Genomic DNA, 26,343 nt, shown 5'->3' with positions numbered 1-26,343 from the left:
ATTACTGAGCAAGACAAGTTGAAAATGACATTTAATATTGTCTTCCGTACCTTTGCATACCATGTGATAGCCTTTGGTTTATGCAATGCACCTCGTTCGTGGCAAAGAACAGCTCATAAGACCTTTGGTGACATCTCCCCAGAGGAGTTGAAAGTATTTATCGATGATCTGGGGCAACCACTGTAAGGGATAGCTCTGTTTGCATGGAGTGATGCTTGCAAAGTATCTTTTGATGATGCAATTTAGTAGAAGCTTACCAAAGCACCTAAAAGAGGCAAAATATTTTATATATTTTTAGTAGCAACAATGCATAGTATTAGCTACTGTTTGGCCTAAAATTGGGAGGAAAAATGGTACCATCCGATAGACTTTGCTAGTCGGAAGTTGGGCATATTGGAAATTAACTACACCTATATGGAGAAGTTGTGTCTTGCAATGTTATTTGCGACCAAAAAGTATAGGCACTACATTCTTTATGAGAAGGTGGTTTTTTATACAAAGGCGGAAGGACTTAGACTCTTGTTGAACAAGTTACAACTGCTTGATCGTTTAGCAAAGTGGTTAATCACTTTGCAGGACTTTGATTATGAGATTAAGAGAAAGCCACCAAAGATACATGGTATTGTAGAATGTCTTGTGGATTTTAGAGAGCCAAAAGAGGTCTTAGCTGAAGGAAGCAACATGGAAACACTATTTAAGATTGATACAACTTCTATTCCCTCTTGGTATGCTGCTATAAAGCACTACCTATCTACAAGAGAGATTGGAGCTACTCTATCAAATTTTGAGAAGAGAAAAATTAAATAGCAAGCTTTAAAATTTGTGTTAATTGTAGGAACACTATATCGCCGGGGCGTTGATGATATCTATTGTCGATATGTGATGCCTGACGAGGTTTCATTCATCTTAGAGGAGTGCCATGACTCCACTTGTGAAGGGCACTTTGCTAGGCAATTGATGGCACATAAGGCCTTAAGAGTTGGATATTGATGGCCGTCCATCTTCCAAGATTCATTTGAGTATGTTAAGAGATGCGATACTTGTCAATGGCATGATAGTAGGGAGAATAGAAAGCGACCACTTACTCGATTATGGCTATACTTCCATTTGAAAAGTGGAGTATCGATTTTGTGGGTCCTATTACTCCGCCATCCAGTACACAAAAGTGATATATTATCATGGTGGGCTAACTACTTTACAAAGTGGTCAAAAGCACAAGCGACAAGGAAGGACGATGCAAAAGAGACTACTAGTTTCCTATTAGAGTAGATGTTATGCTGATTTGGTCCGCCAAGAGAATTAGTATCGGACTTTGGAACCCATTTTCTAAACAAGGTCATTAAAAGCTTGATTGAAGCATGGCAAGTTAAGCACAACAAGACGACTCCTTATAACCCGTAGGCAAATGGGCAAGTTGAAAGTACTAACAAGCAGCTTGTGGGTATTCTATAAAAAATAGTTTTTGAAAAGAAGTGTGACTGGGATAAAAAAATTGTATGTAGCGATGTGGGCATATAATACGACATTTAAATGAGCCACTGGTCACTCCCCATTTAAATTAATTTATGGGGAAGAGTGTGTCTTGCCCTCAGAGATTGAGTTACTGACCATAAGATTCACAATCAATCATTCTTTGGGCAACGAGGATGTCCTATTCGAGTGCTTTACGACTTTGGCCCACTTGGATGAGCTCAAATTGCAAAGTTTGTTGTACCAGGAAGTGGCTAAGCATTGGATGAAGCAGCTGCATGATTTAAAAGCAAGAAAATATACATTTAAGAAGGGGTAGTTATTTATTTATTACGATGCACAGAGAGAACTGTTTCTAGGAAAACTTGAGCCCAAATGGGACGGTCCCTGCAAGATTGTAAGAATAGAGAAGAATAAATCCACAGCATTACTGGCTGATCTTAAGGGGTGGAATTCAAAAATAAGGTTAATCTTAATAAGATTAAACCTTATTATCTTTAAGTGCACTAACGAAATAAATGCCTTGCATATCAATACTAGGCTGATTAAGAACCTGCAAGAGATGAAAGAGGTTGATGGGATGACTAATTCCTTATTTGGAACACCCATACTTGGAGCAAAGATATCATCAGGGGAAGCTTATTTGGTGGAGTAAAGGTGTTAACCTCAGCTCGAGATGGCAAAAATATGAAGCAAAAAGTGAAAAAAGAACGGAAAAAGAGCAAAGGCACAGAGGCGGCCCCTAAAAGCTAAGTGTAGGTAAAAGTACAATTTTAAATAGAAGGCATCTCAAAAAACTCTAAAAACTCTTGTAAAAGAGTGCCAGGCTCCCTCCTATGCCACTTGTAAAAGAATAAATGGGTGTAGGCATAACGCATGAGGTAAAAAAAAAAAGGGAAATAGGAAAAAGGACCTTGCCAACAAATGACAGCCATGTAAAAAGGGATGGATGTCCATGGGATTTTAGGGCTTATATATAAAGTTCAAAAAGTGAATGGAAGCTCATTCTTTGGTGTGTGGCTAACAAGAGACCTCTCTCCTTGTCTTCTTCTCTTCTCTTGGTTGTGTGTGTGTGTGTGATATAGAGAGAGGGAGATTGAGAGGGTGAGGGAGTGAGCATGTGGTGTTGGGGTAAAAGGCCTCTGGGCCTGCCCGTGTACACTGTGACCATCCATTCTTTATTCATATATAATATAATAGTGCAATAAGGATGTTAGTTCAGTTGGACAGCACCTACATTGTGTGTGCTCTTCTCTCCCGCATCTTCCTCTTCTCCTTCTCCATTGTCATTGCATCCCCTTCAATTGGTATCAGAGCTTTGGATCAGATCTTGATCGTGGAGCTTGGCCCGCAGCCCGGATTGAAGACCTAGAGCTTGGAGCTTCAATGCCAGCCATGGCTTCTTCCCCTCGAGGTAAGATTTCATCTCCCACCTCTCCCCGACCTTCATAGGCTCTTTGCAGGTCTTCCTTGGTTTCATTGGACACCTTGTATGCCCCCATTTACCCCCTTATCCTCAGCATAACTAGGAGGCCCCACAGTAGCAGCTCATGTTTTTTTGTGCATGTTTCAAAATCTGGCTCAAAAATCCCATTTTTTCTCATATCTTGGGCATCCGAAACCTGATTTAGGCAAGGTAAGAGTCTAACTTGGGGTTTTGGCATGCTCTAGATGCAATGGTGATGTCAAATCTACCAAATTTTGATCACAATTTTTTTTAAATAGATCTGAGTTGATTTACAACAAGAAAATGTCATGCTCTTAGCTTATATGATGCTTGCGAGGCTTGGTATTTGATGCCCAAATGCTATTTGAGAGCTATTGAGCTTTGATTTGGATGTGGACACTTTGTTGTTGGTTGGGATTTATTCTACCTTGGTTGACACGTTATTTTACCTCCAGTTTGGTTATGCCTATGGTCTACGAGTCCTCCTGACTACTCGGGATGATATGCTAATGTATTTGGATCATGCCACTTTGATGCTTATGCTCTCGGATGCTTCTTGAGCAAAGAGTAGAGCTCAATTCTTGGTTCACTATCGTTTTCTTTGCAATTGGCATTTCACTTGACAAGGTTTATGCCCCGTGCTACCCATTATGGGACGACTGATGTTTGATGTGGATGCTTTTGGGTTCTGCAGTATGACAGATGTTTGGGCTTGAATTGACTTACATTTGAGAATTTTGTGGAGCAGTTTGCATTTGGTCGACTTATCACTTATGCAGCTTGGATGCTATTTGGCTCTTAATGCCCCGATTGTGGATCTTAGATTTACTTGGATGTAGATACATGCTTGAGCAGTGCTTGCTCCATTGTCTTGGTAGTTGGTTATTGAGCTTTCATTGCTCATTGATGCTTGGTTTTTTGCAGGTTACTCCTTGATCAGTGGTCTTCTTGATAGTGCTTGGGTTTAGCAGTTATGGCTTTGTTGCTTCTATGTTGCCTAGCTTCTATGCTAGTTGGGTTGCTTTTGCCCATACAGGTCAGAGAGCATTTGCTTTTGATGCTTACGCGGCTATGCACTTTGTCTACTATCATGTACTTTACAGAGTCACTTATTTGGATGTTGTTGTGCAAATACTTGGGCTTCTCCTGGAGCTTGACCATTGCAGGGTCTTATGCCACTTACTGGTCTTGCATTGACTTGGATGCTACTACGTGGTTTGATGTACTGCAGAGTCATGTTTGCCATTATGTTTATGGGATGATTTCATGGCTAAATACCATATGCTCTTTTGATAGATGTCTTGGCCTTTACACTATTGTGGTTGGTTATGTCATGCACTTAGCTATGAGTCTTTTTCATGTGGGAGCTTCGCATCCCTAGTTGATGCTTCTATGTTTCCCTCTCCAGTGAGGATGGAAGAGTACTTGCAGTAGCATGCTTCTACCACTTATGCTTCTACTAAAAGTTGTCTTGATGAGCAGGTAACCTATGTTGGGATAGCCCTCGACTCCTTGAGCTCCGTGGATGCTATGGATAGCCCTATTAATGATGACTTGGATTCCTTGTCGTCTTCTACAGGTTCTTCAGTTACAGATGTTGTATGCTTCCATTGTGGAAACCTTGGGTATGTTAAAAGAAAATGTTTTACATGGATTAGAAAGAAGTAGAGACAGAGACAGACTCGACATGAGCAGAGACATCCCTAGCCAAACTTAAAGCCCCTAGGCCATCGAGTCAACTTTGTTGTTCTATGGACTGACGAGTTGCTTCGGCCATGTCTTCCTCCTCCTTTCTCCTCAACTCTACCTCCTTTTTCACAGCTCTTCTTTCTCTCTCTTCCTCTGTTTTCCTTGATTCTTCTGCCAGCTTTTCAGCTTCTTCCTTCTCCTTCTTCTTCCTCTTCGCAGCCTCTCTTAGGGATTCCCTTTTGGTTCTCTTTAGATCTTCTTTTTCCTTCTTCTTGCCCACATTCTATTTCTTCTTCTGAGCTATCTTTTTAGTGGCCTTCTTTGTTTTTTTCCTTCTGGATTGAGCCTCCTAATCCTCCTTCTCTGTCTCAGTTTCTATCCTATCGCTCGATGGCTCTTTCCCTTGGTGGGTCAGCGGCGACCTATCTGGAGTTTCATCAGCTCCTTTGTTTCCTTGTTGGACTTCTTTTACAGCCTCCTAGATATTAGCCGTCAGCACACTTCCATAGTCAATGAAGGATACTTTAGAGGAAGGTTTCTTCCTCTCTGTATTTTTTGAGGCTCGGGATTCTCCTCCTACCTGTCTGCTACCCAGGGCTAGTTCTTTGGCTGCTTGGTCTATAGTCTTGCACACGTAGCCATTCCAATCCACCTCATCCAAGGTGTGGGCTTCCACATTCTCCAGCACATGCACACTCATTTGGTGCATGAGGGAGTTATATTGTTGGCTGGAGAAAAGTGAGTGCACCAATTTTGCATGCATGCGGATCTCAACATCGGGGATATCTTGTATGATGATGCCGTCGTTTGTCAAAACATCCTCCCTCTTCATCTTTAGCATAGCATACATATCTCTCTTATGTTTCTTCTCCACCTTAGGCTCCAGCTCCAATGCCTTCTCCACCAAGGCATGGTTTAATGGAACCTACACCTATTGAGCATTGTCCTCTCTTCCCAGAGTCACCATTCCACATTCTAGATCAGGGTTGTACGTTCTCAGAAATTCCACACACTTCGTGTGGTCGGGCTCCTACACAAACTTCTCTAGGTACTTCGAGAGGTTACACTATTTCACTACTCTCCTTGCAGCCTCCTCCTTGGCCACCACCCTCTCAAGGTTGTGAATGCTGCAGAATTTTAGCTCATTATAAGTATGGTTTTCTAAGCTAATGCCGTATTGCGTCCTCTCCTCCTTCGTGAAAGGGAGTCAGTGAGTGCGATCTTACTGCGACATCTTTCATTTCTGCCATGAACCATCATTCCCATTAGTGCTTCCAAAAGAGTTATTTGTTGAAAAGAAAGGCTTTGTGTTTGTTGAATGAAAACATTTAAGCTCTTAATGTGTTTCTTTCCTTCATGCGTTTAAATGTCTATTGAGGTTTTCACAACGGTGTGTTTTTTCTTATGTGTTTACGTGTTTGCTTGATTTTGATTGGTTCCGATTTGACTCACTCACCTTATCCCCTCCCCTTCCAGATTTGGGGAGAATCCTTCCTAGGATTGAAAGCTAGCAGGCCCAGGGCATTCAACATACGGGTTGAGTGTTTACTTTTGCATGAGCTAAGCATAGAAGTCTAGATTGTACTCCAACTAAGCGTCGTAGTCTAGATCAAAGGGTCGACTGCCTATGTGTGTGATGTAAGTAAGGACATCTGTCAGGACATTGTCAAAATTGATTTGGCTAGCAATATGTAACTCTTCCTCTGTCTGCAGGCGATCAAGGTAAGGGTGTCCTTTTATGTGCTTATCTAGGGGTCTGTCACGAACAATTGTTAACACCCTATACAAAGTTGGAGCGACATAAGTTGGATCATATTCCGATGTCTTGATGGCGCATCGGTGCTCTGTTTTGGTCATCATTTGGCACCCTTTGAGTTCCCATTGTAATCAAAGAGCGTACCAGTTTCGTAAGAATGGGGATTCAGTTTCAGCAAGATGTTTCAACTCCTCGACTTCTCAGTCAGTGAGACCAAAAGAGGCTCGCTTATCGTATGACATAATGAGAGGTTGTTTGATGGCATGCTCTGTAGATATCTCAGTGCAGAGCAACTCTGTAGTTGAGTGGGGTGCTTTGACGAATGCAAATTTGAGTGTGTCCCATGAACAAGGCATTGTATGAACTTCTGTCATAAAGGGGTCTTGCAACAAGTCCAAGTCCAAGCGATCATAGCTCAGAGCCAACGACATGAATGTGGGATCTAATCATCTGAGGCAAGCAATGATGCCATCCCCTGTGTCTTCAGTTAGATCTATGATAAGAATGATTTCCACTCATAGGAGGGTCTAAGGCCTGTGGTGGGTGGTTGAGGTTTGACAGAACTAGCGAGTTTGGCAGTAGATAGTTGCGGGCTCGGTTGTTCCTGAGATTGCAGCTGGGTCCCTTGCCCATTGGGTTGGGACAACTGGACTGCAAATGGGGCACCACTACTTGTGGATGCAGCCTCCTAAGCCTTGTTTGAGTTGTGTGGGACTGGTTCGGGAGCAATAGGCTGAGATTTGGGCTAGTAGACATGGTCGATCTTCATGGGCATAATCAGTTGTCAGTCATCAATGGGCTTGGTGTCTCGAGCAGCGTTAGGCCTTGACATGTTGTATGGTTGGGTATGGTTACATGTGAGGGTGGCATTTGATCAGTGATCTTGGCTGTTTTAGACTTAGGGATCCATATCCAGGCATTACCCTCATAATAACCTTGCGCCTACGATAGGGTCTTAGGAACCCATCGCGGCTCGATCACATGTCGCTATTTGTAGCTTTGTTTTGGCCTCCTAGGTTTTGAGGTTGTGTTGTTAGCCTTGCAAAGGTGTGGCCGATTGCTTTTCATTAGTAGGCTGTGACGTTTAGGTACCAACCTTAACTGGGGTTAATGATCATTTACCTTGGCTTCACCAGGTTGTTGGAATAGAGGCTTGGGAGGGTGTAATAAATCGCAACCCTTCTCCTTAGACTTGGCTGAATGCATTGTCGAAGGGTTTTCGAAAGCAAAGTTGCGTCCACAGAGGACCTTGACAAATTTCAGGATAGAAGATTCAACATGTGAATAATTCTATTGACCAATTTTCCACACAGCAACAAGTTCTAGACGGGTTTGTTTTATGATTGTGAGTATATGCTCAAGCATATGATTATGGGAAGCATCTTCCATGGAAAAGTCAGTTAATCATTCAGATTTCATGACAGCACTACAATATGAATGGGTTATGGCATCTACACATGGCTCTTGTAAGTTTCGTAAAGCTGATTAATGCTAGACATCACAAACTCCAACATACATGTGAATGCAGGAAATAGCTGGCTTTCCAAGCTCCTTGAAGAGGTTTAGTACTAAATGTCAATTTGAGAAGCATTAGTAGGTGTTAGTTGTGACCCAATACAGAAATCAAATTCGCATGACATTGCATGGTCAAACGAGCAATAAGTCTTTGCTAATGTTCTCTGATTTTGTTTTTAATGTCTTCACAGGCATCAGGTGGTGGAAATTCTGCTTCTTGCAGCATCTGTAAGTTTGACAGGCCTAAAAAAGTAATGATTTCTATTAAGCATTTCTCTGTCACAAGTTTGGCCTCCCTACGATAGGTTGATGTCTTCCATTCCCTCAGAAGATGTTGATTAATCTTTATTATACGTTCTTTTTGTGCTCTTCAATGTTCGTTCCTCTCAGCTCCTGCTGCAAATCAGAGACAACCTTATGCGAGTCCCAACCACAAGAGATCAGGAAGCCAAAGAAACTTGTGTCATCAGTTGATCCAGTAGCTGAGCCCACACTATATCCACTCCACAAATTCTTTGCTTGGTACAAAGTCCTGCTGTTCCTACAGAGGGCTCAAGGTTGCGCATAAGAAATTCAACAAACACTCTGCTCTGAGGAATCAACTGCCCTATTTTTTATGATGACGGACTAAGCAGCCATTTTTCAATGTAGCCTGTGCCCTTACAATCTTTACATGGTACGGACTCCTGCCCCAGGTAAATTAGGCATTTCGTGTTCCTTGAAGATACTTCACAGAGCATGTTGTCACCGAGTACGAAGAAGCCTGTACCCCTGCACCAAAGGCACTCTGTGTGGCCCTCTGCCTTACAAGATACACATGACATTGGGCGACGTTGCTTGGAGTTCAATCAGGCCTATTCCATTGGTCGAATGAAATCGTTTACGCTCTCGGGGCACTACCAGAGGGATCGACAACACGCACAAAGACCCTGTGCGAGGGTGCTTTTAAGTGGGGACGGGCCGAATCGAAGCGGCGGTCTGAGGGGAAGCTGTCAGGAGGAAGTGTCTTACATAGCGACGGCTAACAAAGTCCCTACAGACCGAGTCCCCAGAAAACCTGCTGTAGCATTTTCTGCAACTAGATAGACAGGCCCCGAAAACACTGAAAATCCATGGAGCCCATAATAATCAATCACTGACGCTGAAGAGGAGAAAAGCCTGATAAAAATAACTGTTGCCTTGCTGCTTTTCATCACAATCTTCCATTTTTAATCTTCTCCTCCCTCCATACCGTAAAGGCTGTCAGTAGCTTACAGGCCCACACCATCTTCCACTGCGACTTTTTCGATGACGGAGAGAGAGCTTGCATTAGCCAGGGTTGCAGAAATTCCTTGCGCCTCAGAGAAAGCTCCCCCTCGAAAAAGCAGAGCAAATCTGTGCTCGCCGTGCATGATATGCATCCTCCTCCTCAAATTAACGGTCCTTCACAAAGCCGATGTCTTTGGCTTTAATCCGAAAACACTGACGACAGCACATGATGTTGAACTTCTGAACCAGCCATGGTCGAATTCCCCATAAAAATACATCAAAATGGAGCTCTTTACAAACCTCTGCGGATCCAGTTGATCTACGTGCTGCCAATGCACCCACAATAGTAATGTCATCAAGTGGAACACCTTTCTTTCTCATTTGCCTATAAAAGTGCATAGCGTTATCTTCTCGGCCTTGCTCCAGATACACTGAAAGCATTGCATTCAATGCAACAGTTTTATGTTCAAGTAGCCTATCAAAAACCTTTTCTGCTTCTGCAATGCTTCCACACTTCCCATACATGGATACAAGTGTGCTAGCAACAAAGCTGTTTGAACCAAAGCCCTTTCTGCAGGCGTCGATGTATAATGCTCTACTGATCTCTAGAGACACCACATGATTTAGGTGCCCAGTGTCCAAAAAAGGCCTACATGGCTACAAGAAGTAAGTATACATGTAAATATAAGATGATCAACCAGGCCCTCTTGTTGCATAAGCTGAAGGCATTGATTAACCATCTTGTAATCACCACATGTCACATATCCATCAATCATTACACCCCAAGCAACAACAGCATGATCCTCTATACTCCAAACCTGAACAAGGTCATCTTCACCTCCAGCCAAGACATACTTGCTATCTGGGCTCCAAGATCAGCAAAGAAGGGAACCAAAATAACTTTTGCCTCCACAAATTAGTTGTTCAGTCTTGAAATAAAATTCTAAGATAGCCAACTAGTCCAACACTCGCTAAATACAAGCCATTTGCAGAGAATGCAAAGTTATTGATAGAACCTTGGCATATGTGCCACCTTGCCAAGGGACTGCTCTTACTGACAGCTCCTATGTTGGTACAAGCTCTCAAAATATATAAATAAGTGGTGATATCCATGTTGATGCACTCATGTTGCATTCTTTCAAACATATCAAACACATCGACTAAGTATGTACAAAGTAGCAAATGCCACACACACAACTTTTTGGGTGGATTTCACACCTCGAATGCGCAGCAGTACGACATCCACCCCCTCTAATCCTGCGCATCCTCCGGATGGGCCAACTACCCATGATCATTGTCATCAAGATCCACAAATAGATCAATCTCTTCATTGAGCATTTCCGATATATCAACAAGATTATCTGTCATATCATCTGTCTCTTCCATTGGAGTTTCTTCTCGTCGCTCTTCTCTTGCAAATTCTTCCAATGCATAATCTTCATCATCTCTTTTCTTGAAAATCTTGATTCTTTTTCCAGCAATAGGCACTCTAAGCACTGTCCCATCCAATTCTGTCAACTCATATGTTGCATTATCAAAGACATGTCGGCCCAAACCATCTTTTCACCATCTTTCGAAGTGCAGTATGCTGATTTTCGAGGCTGCTATCAAAGACTAATACCCAGTCTCCCTCTTCTATTGCTCTAGGCCGTAAGCGATGCCTGCTATCAAACCTGTTCTTATTTCTTAGTCTAGCAACCTTCAACTTGTCAATAGCTAGCTGAATATCCTCTGGTCTTCTCTCCAACTACCAAATCAGAAGAGCTAAGAGCTCCTCTCTCGTCAAATCCTCCTGCCAAGGTAAAACTGACCAAGTCAAAGCACAAGTCTCAGTCGGCATAACCGGTTTCTGAACATACATCAACTCTGCGGGCATATATCTTGTGTTAACACTGTGAGTCATACGATCAGCCCACAAAGCAAATGGTAGAAGTCTCAGCCATTCTCCAATCCGTCCTCTACATGCTTTGGCTAATGCTTTCACTATCGGCGGATGCCCTCTTTCACTCTTCCCATTTCCCTCTGGATTGTATGCTGTGGTTAGAGCCAACTTGATTCCTAGTTAAGAGAAAAACTCTCTAGCTTCATCTGCATCCAATTCACCGCGATCCGCAGTGATCTTACCCACACAGCCATACCTGCAGAAAATTTCTTCCAATAAGAACTTACACACTGCACTAGTGGTCTTCGTTCTCAAAGATCTGCCCTCAACATGATTGGTAAGATCCTCTCTAGCCAAAACAATATATCTCATCTGCCATAGACCCATAGGCATAGTAACCAAGTCAACTACCCACTTATAATGAATGCATAGCGGATAGGTCAGATGAAGCTCATCTTGATGACGCACTACCGAATACATCAGGCAGTCTCTGCAAGTCTCTACAAAGTGAGAAACATCTCTATACATGCCTTTCCACCAATATTTCTCCTTGATTTTCTCATAAGTAGCCCACACTCCTCTATGACCAGCCCAAGGACTCTCATGAAACTCCCTCATCACCTGTAACTGTGTCTCTCTATCACAGACAACCCGCAAAGGTAATCCGCCTCTTTTCTTCAGATGCTTCCAAAGAAATCTGTCCTTGAGAAAATAACCATAGGCTTTTCTTCTGATCTTCCTGAACTCTTCATCTGTCCATTCATTTCTTTTGCTTAGTGTACTAAGGTACTTGCCAATCTGCAACCATTCTCCAACATAGAGTTCTTCTATGAAAGCCATAATATCATAGACATGGCAAACATAATCAACCATAACGGCTGAAATTTCTACATTATCCTCTTCTGCAAGTAGTATTTCCTCATCATCATATCTGGCTCTAGACAACATATCTGCCACTGGATTATCCTTTCCTGCTATGTGTTTAAATTCCAGATTTAATGACTTGATGTATGCAATCCATCTAAGCATAGCTATATCCGGAGTAGAGCAACTCGTAATCATACCAATCAATGGCAAGCAATCTGTCTCTACCACAACTGAAGCTCCAATAAAGTACTCCTTGTCACATTTGAGAGCCGTAACAATCCCCAGTAACTCCCTCTTGATTTGCGGATATCTCCTCTGTCTCTCGTTTAGGACTTTTGGCCCAAAGCGAATAGCATACCTATTTCCATCTGCATCATCTTGACCCACAGCCCAACCTATGCCAATTGGACTAGTGTCAACTGTCAATACAATAGGCCTTTCACAATTATAATCTGCTTTCCTGAGAGTAGGAGCAATCTGCAATAGCTTCTTCAATTTCCGCATGGCTCTAGTGTGGCTCTCATCCCAATAGAATTTCTGCCCCTTTCAAAGTAGCTGATATAAACAATTTGCTATGTGTGCAAAATGGGGTATCCAAATCATATAAAACCCACAAGCTCCAATGAATCTTCGTACCTCTGAAGTGGTAGAACAATACTCCGTAATCTTGCCTATAGCATCCACTTTATCAGGTGAGGGTTTCCTGCCATAATATCCACACATATGTCCAACAATGACAACCTCATTCACTCCAAAAATAGATTTTTGCCCTGATAGTGTCAAGTTCACTTCTTCTAACCTAGCCAAAATCTTCTCACAAGCTGAAATATGATCAGCCACAAAGTATCTGCATCCCTGCTCATTTAGACTCTCATTCTTCTCTTCTTCTGCACATCCCTTAATGGGCACATCATCCAAGAAAGGCATGGTAAGCTGAGGTACATAATCACGAAGGACCTTATGCATGGCATTCATGATATGCGCAACAGAATTAGTGGCACCTTGGGGCAAGGTACACATCCTGACAAGCCCAATAGGAGTTCTCATAGTGGTTATGTCCCTGCTTTCCAAAGCCAGCTGAAACTGATCATATCCCGAATACAAATCATCTAAAGAATAGATGGCACGTCCAGCAAATGCTTCTGCAAACTCATCCACAACTGGACCTATACCAATATTCCTGATAGTAACTCTGTTTACTGGTTGCATGTCCTGTATAAATCAGAGAGTACCATTCTTCTTTGGAATCGTAAACCACCTATTTGAGTATGGTGTAGATGAAGGCTCAAGAATTCCCATCCTGATTTTCTCATTCAATAAATCAATCAGCTTTGGCAGGTGTGCCTTAGGCACTGGAATAGGTCGGAGGTTCCATGGAATATGAGAAATAGTAAAGATCACCATAGGAGCGACAATATCTGGATTTACACATCCAATCTCATGCGGAAAAAAAGCAAACCCCCTTCCATGTCGCTCAAGCATCTCCTGAAAGCATTGCTTCTCTGTAGGTAGCAAGAAATCACAATTTCCAATTTTCAATTCAGTAAGAGACTCTGCTGAAAATTTATGGCCTATATGCTCCGGATTTCTCAAAATTGGCTGTTTGGCAGCCCTCTCTATTTGCTGATCACTGTCAGGTGAAAGCGGTACAACTATCGGCTTCACCTTCTTATCCACAGTCTTGTATTTCGTGTCAACCCTGGCTTCATTATGCTCTTCTGAATTACTCAAATCTTGCTGTAAATCAGCAATTCTGCACTCCAATGGCTGAATATCCTCAGCCCTCTGCTCTATGGACTGCATAGGAACAACCCTAAACTCTAGATGCTGAAATATTTCAGTAGTAAACTCTGTTGGCTGAAAAGTTTCAGCCCTCTGTATCTCTGTAAGCTGATCATTATCAGTCGGAAACTCTGTTTGCTGAATTTCTTCAGCACTCAACACTTTTTGATGAGTCATCTCAGCCTCTGACTCAATTTGTGACACAAAATCTGCAATTTCATGAAACATGTCCAGGGTTTGCACTAATACATTTCTGTGACAACTCTGCATATCAGTTTTCAGCATATTTTCCATCTCTGTCATCGTATCTGCACAAATCATACTGTCATACATCCCATCTATATACTCATCATCCTCTAAAATTCCTGTATTTTTTAAAAATTTCTCCTTCCTGCATATGTACTGCCTGGCAGCTCTAGGCAACTTAGAAGTCTTCTGATAACTCATCGAACTGTTTGCTGAAATCCCAACAAAACCGGAGGAGAAAACACTGCTGCTAGGAGGCGAGAACTCCAATCTCCTCTGCTCTGTACCACCGTCGTCTCGCGAAACGGTGGTACCTAATGAAAACCCGAATCCCTCACAGTGGGCAAAGGTGCATCTCTGAGAGTATCCCTGTTTCTAACATGGTTCACACACACAGTCATAAACTGAACTGCTCTCATGCCATCTTTTCTACGAATCCGTGCATAAGCAGATCCATCATCCATTACCTTTGTTTCCATACGCATCTCTGTGATGAATGGCTGTCCAAGAATTATGGGATAAGAGCATGAATCCTGCACAAAGAAATGGAAATCCTCCTCTACATCTCCAATAGAAACCCTGACATTGGGACAGATAACATACAAATCACCTGCAGTGTTGTTGGCGGCTCTCATACGCCACCCATGCTCTACATCCATAGGCCATCTGTTACTCTCATAAACTCCACGAACTATGAGATTAATCTCTGAACCATGACCCACCAAAGCAACATAAGGCACCTATTTCTCTCCAATTTTTACCATCGTCTCTGTAGTTGCCCTAGCCCAATGACTCCGCGAAAAGTGACTACGCGGTATCAAGACAGGCTCATCAGTTTCAGCATAATGCATAGGCTAAACCCTCTTCTCTATCTGTGGAAAAACAGAAGCATTCTCAACCATAACCTCATCCTCATCCTCATCCAACTCCCCAATCAAAACTCTCTGTGAATAAGTAGTAGGCAATGCATGTCTTTTCCTCTTCAAGACCTCTTGAAATTGATCTTGATACTCTCTTTTTGAGATGCCCAAAACCTCAGAAATAGTAAAAGTCACCTCATTGCCAAGTAACTTGTTATTAAATATTTTCTTCATGTCTATAGATGTCTCAATATCGGACATCAATCTAAACCCTGGCTTCTTTCTCTCTCTAGGCTCGTCTCTTTTCTCTCTTTTGAGCATCTTCCATCTGTCGTTCTGGCCCTGGTCTCAAAGACGGTCCTGCAGTAGGTGGAGTAACAAACTCACCCCCTCTAGTCTTTTTAGCTGCACTTGGATTTTCTTCATCCCTCTTACGCTTTTTCCTCAACAAGTACATCTGCTCCCTAAGACTTCGCCAAGTAGGCATAAATAGAGTACCTGTCAACAGGCGAATCCCAACCTGTCTTAGATCTGATGCTAGAGCCTGCACTAGTTAAAATAGTTTGCCGAATTTTTTCCTTGTTTGTTGTCTCCATAGCATAAGTCCATAATGCTGACTGATTCTCTGATCCTTTCTCAATCTGGACTCCATATGCAGAAGCATCTCCTCTACCTGCCACATAAGAAGTATGTGCAGCCATGTCATCCACTAACTTCTTCATTCCGCCTTTACCAAAGTTGGTAGCAAGCAGAGCTCCTGTTTCAGTCAACCAAATCTTACCATCTTGTCCCCAAAATACCAAATTCTTTCTCCTTGCATCCTGAAAAGATTCACAATCCCTGCAATGCTGATGGTCTGTACTATCACACCAAATACATCTTTGATCTCTCCTAGGTGCACTAGGAGCACTCCTAGGCGCAGTAGGAGCACTAGAAGAAATAGTAGGCGCAGTAGAAGCAAACAGCTCTTTCAATTTTCCCACCAATTCTGCTTTAACTGACTCCAGTGTCAAATCCGTTATGCCTTTGATTATGTCATCAAGAGAGGTAGGCACCGACGGACTGGATGATTTTGGAGCAGAAGGTGCTGGCATCGGTCTTGGAGCAGGAGGAACAGGAGGAGTGGAAACAGTAGGCATTGGCATAGGCCAAGAAACTGGCTAAGGAGGAGAAGAAATAACAGGGATAGAAGCAGGCATAGGAGCAGAAGACGGTGTCGACATCATAGAACCATTCTGTAGGCGGGTCTTCCATATCTTTCTCTTGGTCAAAGTCGAGACTGCATCTTGGGCATCTTGCCAATCCGTTTTAAGTCCCATAGGCTTCATGCGATCCTCAAGAAGCTCTCCCAATTCTTCCTGAAGAGCAGGATCTGCAGCTTGCAAGAAAAGCTCAATTTTCTCAACATCCAATGCTCTTTGTTCAATGGCGTCAAGCTGACTATAGTTTTTCTTCAAATTCTCGAATCAACTCTGAAGTAGCTAGACCTTTGTTTGGCATGTAGACCCACTCTCGGAATGATTGCCATGTAGCCATACCAAAGTCCTCAAGGAAATACTCTTCTTTCAGGGCCTTCTTAAAATCTTGCCAATGCGAATTTTGAATAAAAAGATCAGTCACTTTTGCCCTCAAGGAGGGTGTGACAAGACGAAGGAAATACTTACTCATAAGTCCACCTGGAACTCCAAAAAACCCCATCTTGATCTCATATGTCTTCAAATATGTTGAAACATTACGGCCATCAAATAGCTTCTTCTCATTCTCAACTGCTTCAATCTCCTTAGTCGCGTTGATTGCATTCTCCTGCTCCGAATATAGTTGCCTTTGTTGAGACAACTGTTGTTGATGCAATTGTTGTTGCTGCTGCATATACAATTGTGTCTGTTGATTTTGAAGCTGCATATACATGGACATATTTTGCAAAATTTGCTTTAGATCATCTGTTGAAGTACTCGACGCTGCAGTCATTGATGGAGCTGAAGTAGAGGACGTAGCTGGAATCGTAGAAGAGGCTGAAAATGATGCTGAAGTATCACCCATCCTGAAACTTCTGCGACGCTTTCACATCGGGTTCACCAAAGATGTCGAAGGGATTTTGAAAGCAAAGTCGTGTCCACAGAGGACCTTGACAAATTTCAGGATAGAAGATTCAACATGTGAATAATCCTATTGACCAATTTTCCACACAGCAACAAGTTCCAGATGGGTTTGTTTTATGGTTGTGAGTGTATGCTCAAGCATATGATTATGGGAAGCATCTTCCATGGAAAAGTCAGTTAATCCTTCATATTTCATGACAGCATTACAATATGAATGGATTATGGCATCTACACATGGCTCTTGTAAGTTTCGTAAAGCTGATTAATGCTAGACATCACAAACTCCAACATACATGTGAATGCAGGAAATAGCTGGCTTTCCAGCCTCCTTGAAGAGGTTTAGTACTAAATGTCAATCTGAGAAGCATCAGTAGGTGTTAGTTGTGACCCAATACAGAAATCAAATTCGCATGACATTGCATGGTCAAACGAGCAATAAGTCTTTGCTAATGTTCTCTGATTTTGTTTTTAATGTCTTCACAGGCATCAGGTGGTGGAAATTCTGCTTCTTGCAGCATCTGTAAGTTTGACAGGCCTAAAAAAGTAATGATTTCTGTTAAGCATTTCTCTGTCACAAGTTTGGCCTCCCTACGATAGGTTGATGTCTTCCATTCCCTCAGAAGATGTTGATTAATCTTTATTATACGTTCTTTTTGTGCTCTTCAATGTTCGTTCCTCTCAGCTCCTGTTGCAAATCAGAGACAACCTTATGCGAGTCCCAACCACAAGAGATCAGGAAGCCAAAGAAACTTGTGTCATCAGTTGATCCAGTAGCTGATCCCACACTATATCCACTCCACAAATTCTTTGCTTGGTACAAAGTTCTGCTGTTCCTACAGAGGGCTCAAGGTTGCGCATAAGAAATTCAACAAACACTCTGCTCTGAGGAATCAACTGCCCTATTTTTTATGATGACGGACTAAGCAGCCATTTTTCAATGTAGCCTGTGCCCTTGCAATCTTTACATGGTACGGACTCCTGCCTCAGGTAAATTAGGCATTTCGTGTTCCTTGAAGATACTTCACAGAGCATGTTGTCACCGAGTATGAAGAAGCCTGTACCCCTGCACCAAAGGCACTCTGTGTGGCCCTCTGCCTTACAAGATACACATGACATTGGGCGAGGTTGTTTGGAGTTCAATCAGGCCTATTCCATTGGTCGAAGGAAATTTTTTACGCTCTCGGGGCACTACCAAAGGGATCGACAACACGCACAAAGACCCTGTGAGAGGGTGCTTTTAAGTGGGGACGTGCCAAATCGAAGCGGTAGTCTGAGGCGAAGCTATTAGGAGGAAGTGTCTTAGATAGCGACGGCTAACAAAGTCCCTACAGACCGAGCCCCCAGAAAACCTGCTGTAGCATTTTCTGCAACTAGATAGACATGCCCCGAAAACATTGAAGATCCATGGAGCCCATAATAATCAATCACTGACGCTGAAGAGGAGAAAAGCATGATAAAAATAACTGTTGCCTTGCTGCTTTTCATCACAATCTTCCATTTTTAATCTTCTCCTCCCTCCATACCATAAAGGCTGTCAGTAGCTTATAGGCCCACACCATCTTCCACTGCGACTTTTTCGATGACGGAGAGAGAGCTTGCATTAGCCAGGGTTGCAAAAATTCCTTACGCCTCAGAGAAATCTCCCCCTTGAAAAAGCAGAGCAAATCCGTGCTCGCCGTGCATGATATGCATCCTCCTCCTCAAATTAACGGTCCTTCACAAAGCCGATGCCTTTGGCTTTAATCCGAAAACACTGACGAGAGCACATGATGTTGAACTTCTGAACCAGCCATGGTCGAATTCCCCATAAAAATGACATCAAAATGGAGCTCTTTACAAAACTCTGCGGATCCAGTTGATCTACATGCTGCCAATGCACACACAATAGTAATGTCATCAAGTGGAACACCTTTCTTTCTCATTTGCCTGTAAAAGTGCATAGCGTTATCTTCTCGACCTTGCTCCAGATACATTGAAAGCATTGCATTCAATGCAACAGTTTTATGTTCAAGTAGCCTATCAAAAACCTTTTCTGCCTCTGCAATGCTTCCACACTTCCCATACATGGATACAAGTGTGCTAGCAACAAAGCTGTTTGAACCAAAGCCCTTTCTGCAAGCGTCGATGTATAATGCTTTACTGATCTCCAGAGACACAACATGATTTAGGTGCCCAGTGTCCAAAAAAGCCCTACATGGCTACAAGAAGTAAGTATACACGTGAATATAAGATGATCAAGTGCCAGGCTGTCTTGTTGCATAAGTTGAAGGCATTGATTAACCATCTTGTAATCACCACATGTCACATATCCATCAATCATTACACCCCAAGCAACAACAGCACGATCCTCTATACTCCAAACCTTGAACAAGGTCATCTTCACCTCCAGCCAAGACATACTTGCTATCTGGGCTCCAAGATCAGCAAAGAAGGGAACCAAAATAACTTTTGCCTCCACAAATTAGTTGTTCAGTCTTGAAATAAAATTCCGAGATAGCTAACTAGTCCAACACTCGCTAAATACAAGCCATTTGCAGAGAATGCAAAGTTATTGATAGAACCTTGGCATATGTGCCACCTTGCCAAGGGACTGCTCTTACTGACAGCTCCTATGTTGCTACAAGCTCTCAAAATATATAAATAAGTGGTGATATCCATGTTGATGCACTCATGTTGCATTCTTTCAAACAATTCAAACACATCGACTAAGTATGTACAAAGTAGCAAATGCCACACACACAACTTTTTGGGTGGATTTCACACCTCAAATGCGCAGCAGTACGACAGCGTATCTACCGATGGTGTTGTGCATCTGGTGGGAGTCATGTAGCCCTTGATGAAGGCCGCCACTAGCGGACATTGCCAATGGCTAAGTGGATACGCTACGACTCATAATTGACATTGCAGTGAGCTTGCTTTTTAAAGGTTTGAACCGGTAGCGATTTGGTGCCTACATTTTCAGCATTCGACAACACATAAAATGTCATTGGTATGCTCTTAGACTCCATAGAAACTATGGCCATGCATTTCCCTAGGAGTGCACATGATCGACCTCCATATGGGCTCAATTTGGCAGTAGTGGGCTGTAGTTGTGGTTTGTCAATATGGGTCCAATGATCTTGGGTTAAGACATTGAAGTCTGCTCCCTCATCGATCAAGGCATTGACAGTGCATTTTTGCTTGCCAGTGATCGTGATGCCGAGGTAGGCAGGTTCTACGACTTCTTCATCTTCATCATCAATCTCCATGATTGTTGCTACCCGTACTTTGACCGGTGCTTCTAACATTGGTGATTCGTGCAAAGGATGCGTGGGAGGATAATACTTCTTAATGTGATTGCCATTGAAAAAGCCTACGCCCTCGCCTTCCAAAGTCTCTAGTTCAACATTACTAGTTCAGCCGATGGCACGAACCTTGAAGGGCCCTAGACCTTTAAACTTCATTTTCTGTTTATGCCCCTTTACGGAGTACGGGAGCACTAAGTCACCTTGTTCAAAGTTACGCTACTTGACATGCTTGTCAAACCAGCTTTTGCATCGTACTTTCTCGCATATGATCGCATGGGTAGCTAGAAGGCAATTTTCCGAGAGGCATTCGAGTTCAATTAGACGTTTTGTCCATGCTTCTTTTCCTTCCCATTGTTCGTGAAGCGCAATCCTCAGGGTAGGAACAAAGAAATCTACACGTAGAATTGCTTCAGTTCCATAGGTCAACCTAAAAGGCATCTGACCTACAACCATTTTGTAGGCTGTGCGGTAAGCCCACAAGGCTACCATAAGCTTGTTATCCCAATCACTATGTGAAGCAGAGACTACCTTGGTCAGGACGTTTACTAGAATTTTATTGGTGGATTTTGCTTGACCGTTTGCCTGAGGGTAGTATGATGAGGATTTCTGATGGATAATTAGAAAGGTGGATAGAAGATGTGCGATCACTTCATTAATGAAGTGTGTGCCCTGGTTGCTAACTAGTTTGATGGGGTAGCCAAATCGTGAGATCACCTGCTCTCATAGGAATTTGGTAGTCATTCTCGCATCATTCTTTCTCGTAGCCCTTGCTTCTACCCATTTCGTTAGATAGTCAACGGCTACAATGATATACTTGGCTTGAGAGTATTTTGCCGCAGGACTAATAGGTCCTACAAAGTCAATCCCCCACTTCTCAAAGGACTGTCGTGCAATTATCAGGGTAGCACCATTTGATCCTTGCAAATCGGGACCTTTGTTCGTTGGCACTCGTCACAGTGCTTAACAAATCATGCCACATCGCAAAAAAGTGTGGGCCACCACAATTGAGACAGCAGCACCTTGTGTGTTGTTGTTTCTCCACTAAAGTGTCCTCCAACGATTCGGATCTGTGCTTCTGAGAGCACCCCATGCATCTCATATTGGCATATGCATCTATGTAACAATTCGTCTTGCCATAGCCTATACAGCTAACCTGTAGGTTGGATCTCGAGGATGAGCTATCTAAGTCAGGCTTTCTTTGTTGGTTGTTTAGGTAGTCCATGCTCAAGCAGTTGGACTATGTCATCTGCCCAATATGACATCAAGTCAGCTCGAAAAAAATGTCTCTCGCTAGACAGGCTAAACAAGTGTGCGTCTCGCAAATCATCTACAATGCCTTGTCCAACGGCCTCTCCCGTGGAGATGCGTGATACGTGGTTGGCCATGCAGTGTTGTTTCCCTTTTCGTATGACCACAGAGAAGTTGAATTTCAGAAGCGAAAGGAGCCATCGAGCTATGTGACCTGTAGCACAAGGTTTGTTTACTAAATATAGCAAGGCTTGATGATCCACAAAGAAGGTGAAAGGAGTGGCTAACAAGTAATGTAGAAATTTCTTCACGGCAAATACAATGGCCAGATCTTCTCTTTCTATCGTCGAGTAGTTCATCTCAGACTCAATGAGCTGTCTGCTAGCAAAACTCACTCGATAGTCAAGATTGTGTTCTCTAGGTTGGCACAACACTACCCGCACAACAAATTTCGAAGCATCAATATGCGCGTGGAAGATAATGGTCCAGTTTGGGGCTTGTAGAATTGGTACTGTGGTCAGAACTTTTTTAGTTTCTCATATGCATGTTGGCATTCTTTAGTCCATTCGAATATAATCAATAGTTTGTACAAAGTCTAGCAATCAATGTATAATTCAGCACAAAGAGCCGATAATACCCTATATGGCCTAAGAAGCATTGCACTCCCTTATAGTTGGTTGGGGGTGGAAGATCAGCAATGACCCTAACTTTCAAAAAGTCCATGGCAATGCCATTTTTTGACACCACGTGTCCTAAGATGCATCCATTCTTTACCGAGAACTGGCACTTTAAGGGATTTAGAGAGAGGCGATATAGGCGACACCATTCAAAGATCGCTCAGAGTTTGACTAAGTGTTCTCTCTAGGTTGAGTGAACACACAAGTCGTCTACGAAGACCTCTAACTCTTTCCTAAGCATGTCTTTAAATATAGTGCACATAAGGTGTTGAAAGGTAACTGGAGCATTAGTCAACTCGAAGGGCATGACTATGTAGGCAAAGACACCCCACTCAGTGGCAAACACAGTCTTATGCCTATCATCAAGAAGCACCTACACCTGATTGTATCCTAAGAAGCCATCAAGAAAACTGTAGGCCTCTTTGCCTGCCACTCTCTCAAGCATGTGTTCGGTTTATGGAAATGGGTCGTTGTCCCTCTTAGGGGCAGCATTCACCTTCTTGTAATTGATGCACACCCTAATATTTCTATTTTTCTTCATTACAATGACTATGGGTGATACCCAGTCTGTGTGCTCAATTTCGAAGATGAATCCCACTCTCATCAGCTTGTTGATCTCTTCCTTGACTACATGAGTGTGTTTTGGATTCATAGGGTACAGTCTCGCTGCTTGGGCCGGCGTTGCATCTGGCGTCATGGGTATGTTATGAGTCATTACACTTGGATCTACCCCCTTGAGTTCTTCTAATGAGCAAGCAAACACGTCTATATACTCTCATAAGAGGACAATGAGATGTGTCTCCTCTTCCTTTGTCAGGTCATTGGCAATAAAGATAGGTCGGGGTGTCTCCCCTTCCTAGGCTAGGTTCACCTCCTTGAACTTGATAGGTCCCTCGATGGGTTCACTTGTTTGCCCTTGACGTTTGGCACCCAATAGGATCACTACCTTATCGCCCATTTTAAACTTCATAAATCTCTTAGGGAGGTCATGTGGTTTTCGTTGTTCGTCCATTCTTGTGTCCTTAGACTATTCTGTCCTTTTTTCTTTCAAGCGTCTACGCCTCGGGTGGACAGGCAGGTCCCCCTTGGTATGTCTAGTCTTGGGATGCCTCGGTATTTCTTGATCGCTCTCTGAACTCACTTTCGACTTGGAATCAAACTCCCCATCTTTGCTAGATGAGGTAGTCTCCCTCGGTGGCCGCGGCTCAGAGGCTGACTCTGTTTTAAGCACTGGCATGTCACCTGGTTGGGTTAAGCCCGCTTGCTCCAGATCTATGGCTCTTATACATTCCAACCAAGCATGGTCACAATCCACACACATGAACCCCTACTCTATCCTGAAGGTGTTCTTTCTCTATGGCCTAGAGTTCACCCGTATATGTTCTATCACTCGTCCTTTGGTGTCATATTCTATGGCATCTATCTCATCCTCACTCTCATCATCACTGAAGCAGCGACAATCCTTGTATTCATCATCGCAAGCATCTTTGTCTGACTTCTCGTCATCTCCTAGGTCTTGGTCTGTCTCGTGTGTTTGATCGTGGACTAGGGCCCAATTGTACTCGAGGTTTAGGTCATGCACATTGGCCCATTGCCACCTTGGTTCATTTAAGAGATCTTGGAGTGGCTTGAAGTTTACCTGCTGGATTGCCTACTAGCTTGCTAGTCAAATACTCTAAAACCCCCTAGAGCTCCCTCCTGTTAGTTGGCAGTTGGAAAGTAACAAGGTTGGGTCTTCTGTGAAGGTTTCTTGCCATCATGTATATTGGTACTGAGGGTGTACCCTTGGGCTCGCCGATCATTTTAATGGCCTGTTTGTACTGCTTGTCATCTGAGAACGACAGGTTGATGGTAACAAGGACATGCATCCAGTCTTGCTTGTCTTTAAGACATGGGATATACTTAGTTAGGGGCCCATAGAATTCCTTGATCTGGGTATAACCCTTGAGCATAGCGAAGATAGTGCCAAGGTCAACTGCTGTAATTTTCCAGGAGTCCATTTCTACCCTTATGGCTTCTGTTCTATTGCTTAGGAAGATGAGACCATTCCCCCAATCTTCGATCACTCCGGCATTGCGCATCTTGGGTTGGCCCAATAGGACATTGTAGTCCACTCCCTTCATGACTATAAAGTCAACTGAGAATTGGATTCCGAAAATTTTTATCGGTCAGTTTTTTAGCACTCCAAATGGCTTCACTTTCATTCTCTTAGCTAATATGACATTGAACCTAGTAGTCTCGACAGATGGGTTGCCCCAAGTCTGGACCACTGCATGGCTCAGTACACTAACTCCCGCCCCTATGTCTACAATCCCTTTCCTTGTTGTGTCACCTAGGGCTAAGACAGATAAGACTACGTGCATCTTGGTGCCTTCCCAAAAACCATTAATGTGCAATGATTTAGGCAAGGAATGCAACGTCAAACTCGGTATTTGTGTCTCTGCATCATGTTCTTGTAGGCTTGCAACAGCTTGCTCTTGTGACCCTTCAACACATTGCTTCAAGTCCTACCATAGGATTGGATGCTAAGCAAATCTCCCACGCTTAACGTCACTGGGGTGGTCACAAGAGTGGTAAGGAGGTCATTAGCTGCTTGTCTTTCTCCTGTTTTGGATTGTCCTGGCTAGTGGCCCTGATGCTGGCCCATAGAGTTAAGGCTTTGCTTAAGTGGTACTACTTCTGGCACAGTCGAATCTATCGGTTTTGGTGGAGGTGGTGAGAGTGGCATGCTGATGCTGGAAAGATCCTCGAGCTCATCCTCCAAGATGGGCTCCGCATATTTTAGGTGTTCCTGAGCCTCCTTTACTCACCCCTTCACCTCTTCGATGGCCTCTAGTTGGCGCTTCGGGTTGGGGTACTCTCCTACCTTAGCACTTCCCTTTTCAACAGTCTTTGGGGTTGATGTCTCTGTCTCAATGTCAGTGACTTTCTTTCTAGCACGTAGCATTGTGGCACTCTCAATTTTTAGCATGACTTTAGCCTCAGGTCTCTTCTTCCTTCGCATGTGCCTCTTCTTCCCTATTGAGGTTGTGCCAAGATTACTATGACCTGGCAGTGACATGCCGGCCTGCTTCGTTTGTGCATGGGTCATGACATGCAATGGGATAGGTGTAGCCTCCCTGTCAAGATTCTCAACACTAAACAACCCCAATGGAATGGATGGCACGCTAGTTGAATTCGAGGTTGGCTTTTGCTTTGGACAGTCTCAATGAAGAGATGAGTGATTCCACACTTAGGACACCTTAGGTCAGCCTTGTCTCTATTTTGTTGCTCCCTTTCAGGACAACATGATGAGATGTGTCCCGGGTGATCGCAAGTCCAACGCACGATTGGATCTTGGATCTACCCTCCTAGGCCACTACCTTGTCCCCTACGTAACGCCATCACCGGTACTGGTCGATAGTCCATAAGGACCGCGTTGCCCTCATCGTCATGCCAGATGTAAGCATATACATAGAACTCTTCCTCATTTGGCTCTTCCACGTAGTGGATTGGAGCATTGCTTGGTGGATATTCCAGTAGGATTTATATCCATTCTAGGAACAGCCTGCTTAACATCGTTTGGTGCGGGAAGGGCCAATGGCGCTCCCCTTCTAAAGAATTGTTGCGGCCTATTCGCTAGGTAAGGTTGACCGTACAGTTGTGAGTACAGAAGCCTTTTAGGCAATCTACAATGCGCACTATCATGATCAAACCTACTGCAATTAGCACAAGGTCATGACTTGGGGTCTTGACACTCAGCTAGCAAGTGGTTCCCGCCACATTACACGCATTGGACATGTGGTCGCGTTGGTCATCTCAGCATTTCCTGCATCTTGGCTATTTCCATTTTCATGTCAGCTAATTCCTGGTTGGTGTCCGAAGCCTTTCCCTTATCTTGGGTACTTGTGCTTGAGCACTTGCTAGATCGTGAAGCTCTCTCCAAACTTCTAGAGTTGATCTCTTTTGGGTTTAAGTTCCTAGAGCTCCTCTCCTTCAATTGCTTGTCTACCCGAATGGCCTCTTCAAACACCCTTGCCAGCGTGTCTCGCTGCAAGCTCGAGTTGCCTGCCAAGGCTTTATAAAGCTCCTAATTTCATATTCAACTGATGAATGCCATTGACATTGCTCTTTCGGTCGATCGTTCACCCATCGAGATTCACTTGAAGAGACTCCTTACATGGGTCATATAGTCACAAATGTCCTCTTTTTACTTCTGCTTGATGTTCATAAGCCGTACTAGCATGTTGTCCAAGTATCCAGGCTCGAAAAACCTCTTAATGAAGAGGTT

The 26,343-nt window shown here is 43.3% G+C and overlaps 1 protein-coding gene across 1 annotated transcript; it reads right to left on the bottom strand.

Moving 5' to 3' along the window:
- Nucleotides 1-9,290: 9,290 nt before the first annotated feature.
- Nucleotides 9,291-25,134, bottom strand: LOC148029873 (pentatricopeptide repeat-containing protein At5g55740, chloroplastic-like). Its single transcript, XM_087687326.1, has 7 exons — nucleotides 24,940-25,134; nucleotides 19,143-19,268; nucleotides 18,620-19,059; nucleotides 17,508-17,694; nucleotides 17,343-17,379; nucleotides 9,877-9,987; nucleotides 9,291-9,730 (listed from the first exon to the last, which is right to left on the bottom strand). Exons 1-7 carry the CDS (start codon nucleotides 25,132-25,134, stop codon nucleotides 9,291-9,293), a joined length of 1,536 nt encoding a protein of 511 aa, XP_087543452.1.
- Between the last annotated feature and the right edge of the window lie 1,209 nt (nucleotides 25,135-26,343).

Source organism: Lygodium microphyllum, chromosome 10, assembly GCF_053477565.2.
Source record: "Lygodium microphyllum isolate KBCC chromosome 10, Lygodium_microphyllum_v1.1.10, whole genome shotgun sequence".
Lineage (NCBI taxonomy): Eukaryota > Viridiplantae > Streptophyta > Polypodiopsida > Schizaeales > Lygodiaceae > Lygodium > Lygodium microphyllum.
Note: the sequence above shows the minus strand (reverse complement) of the source record. Positions and strands in the feature narration are given on the sequence as shown.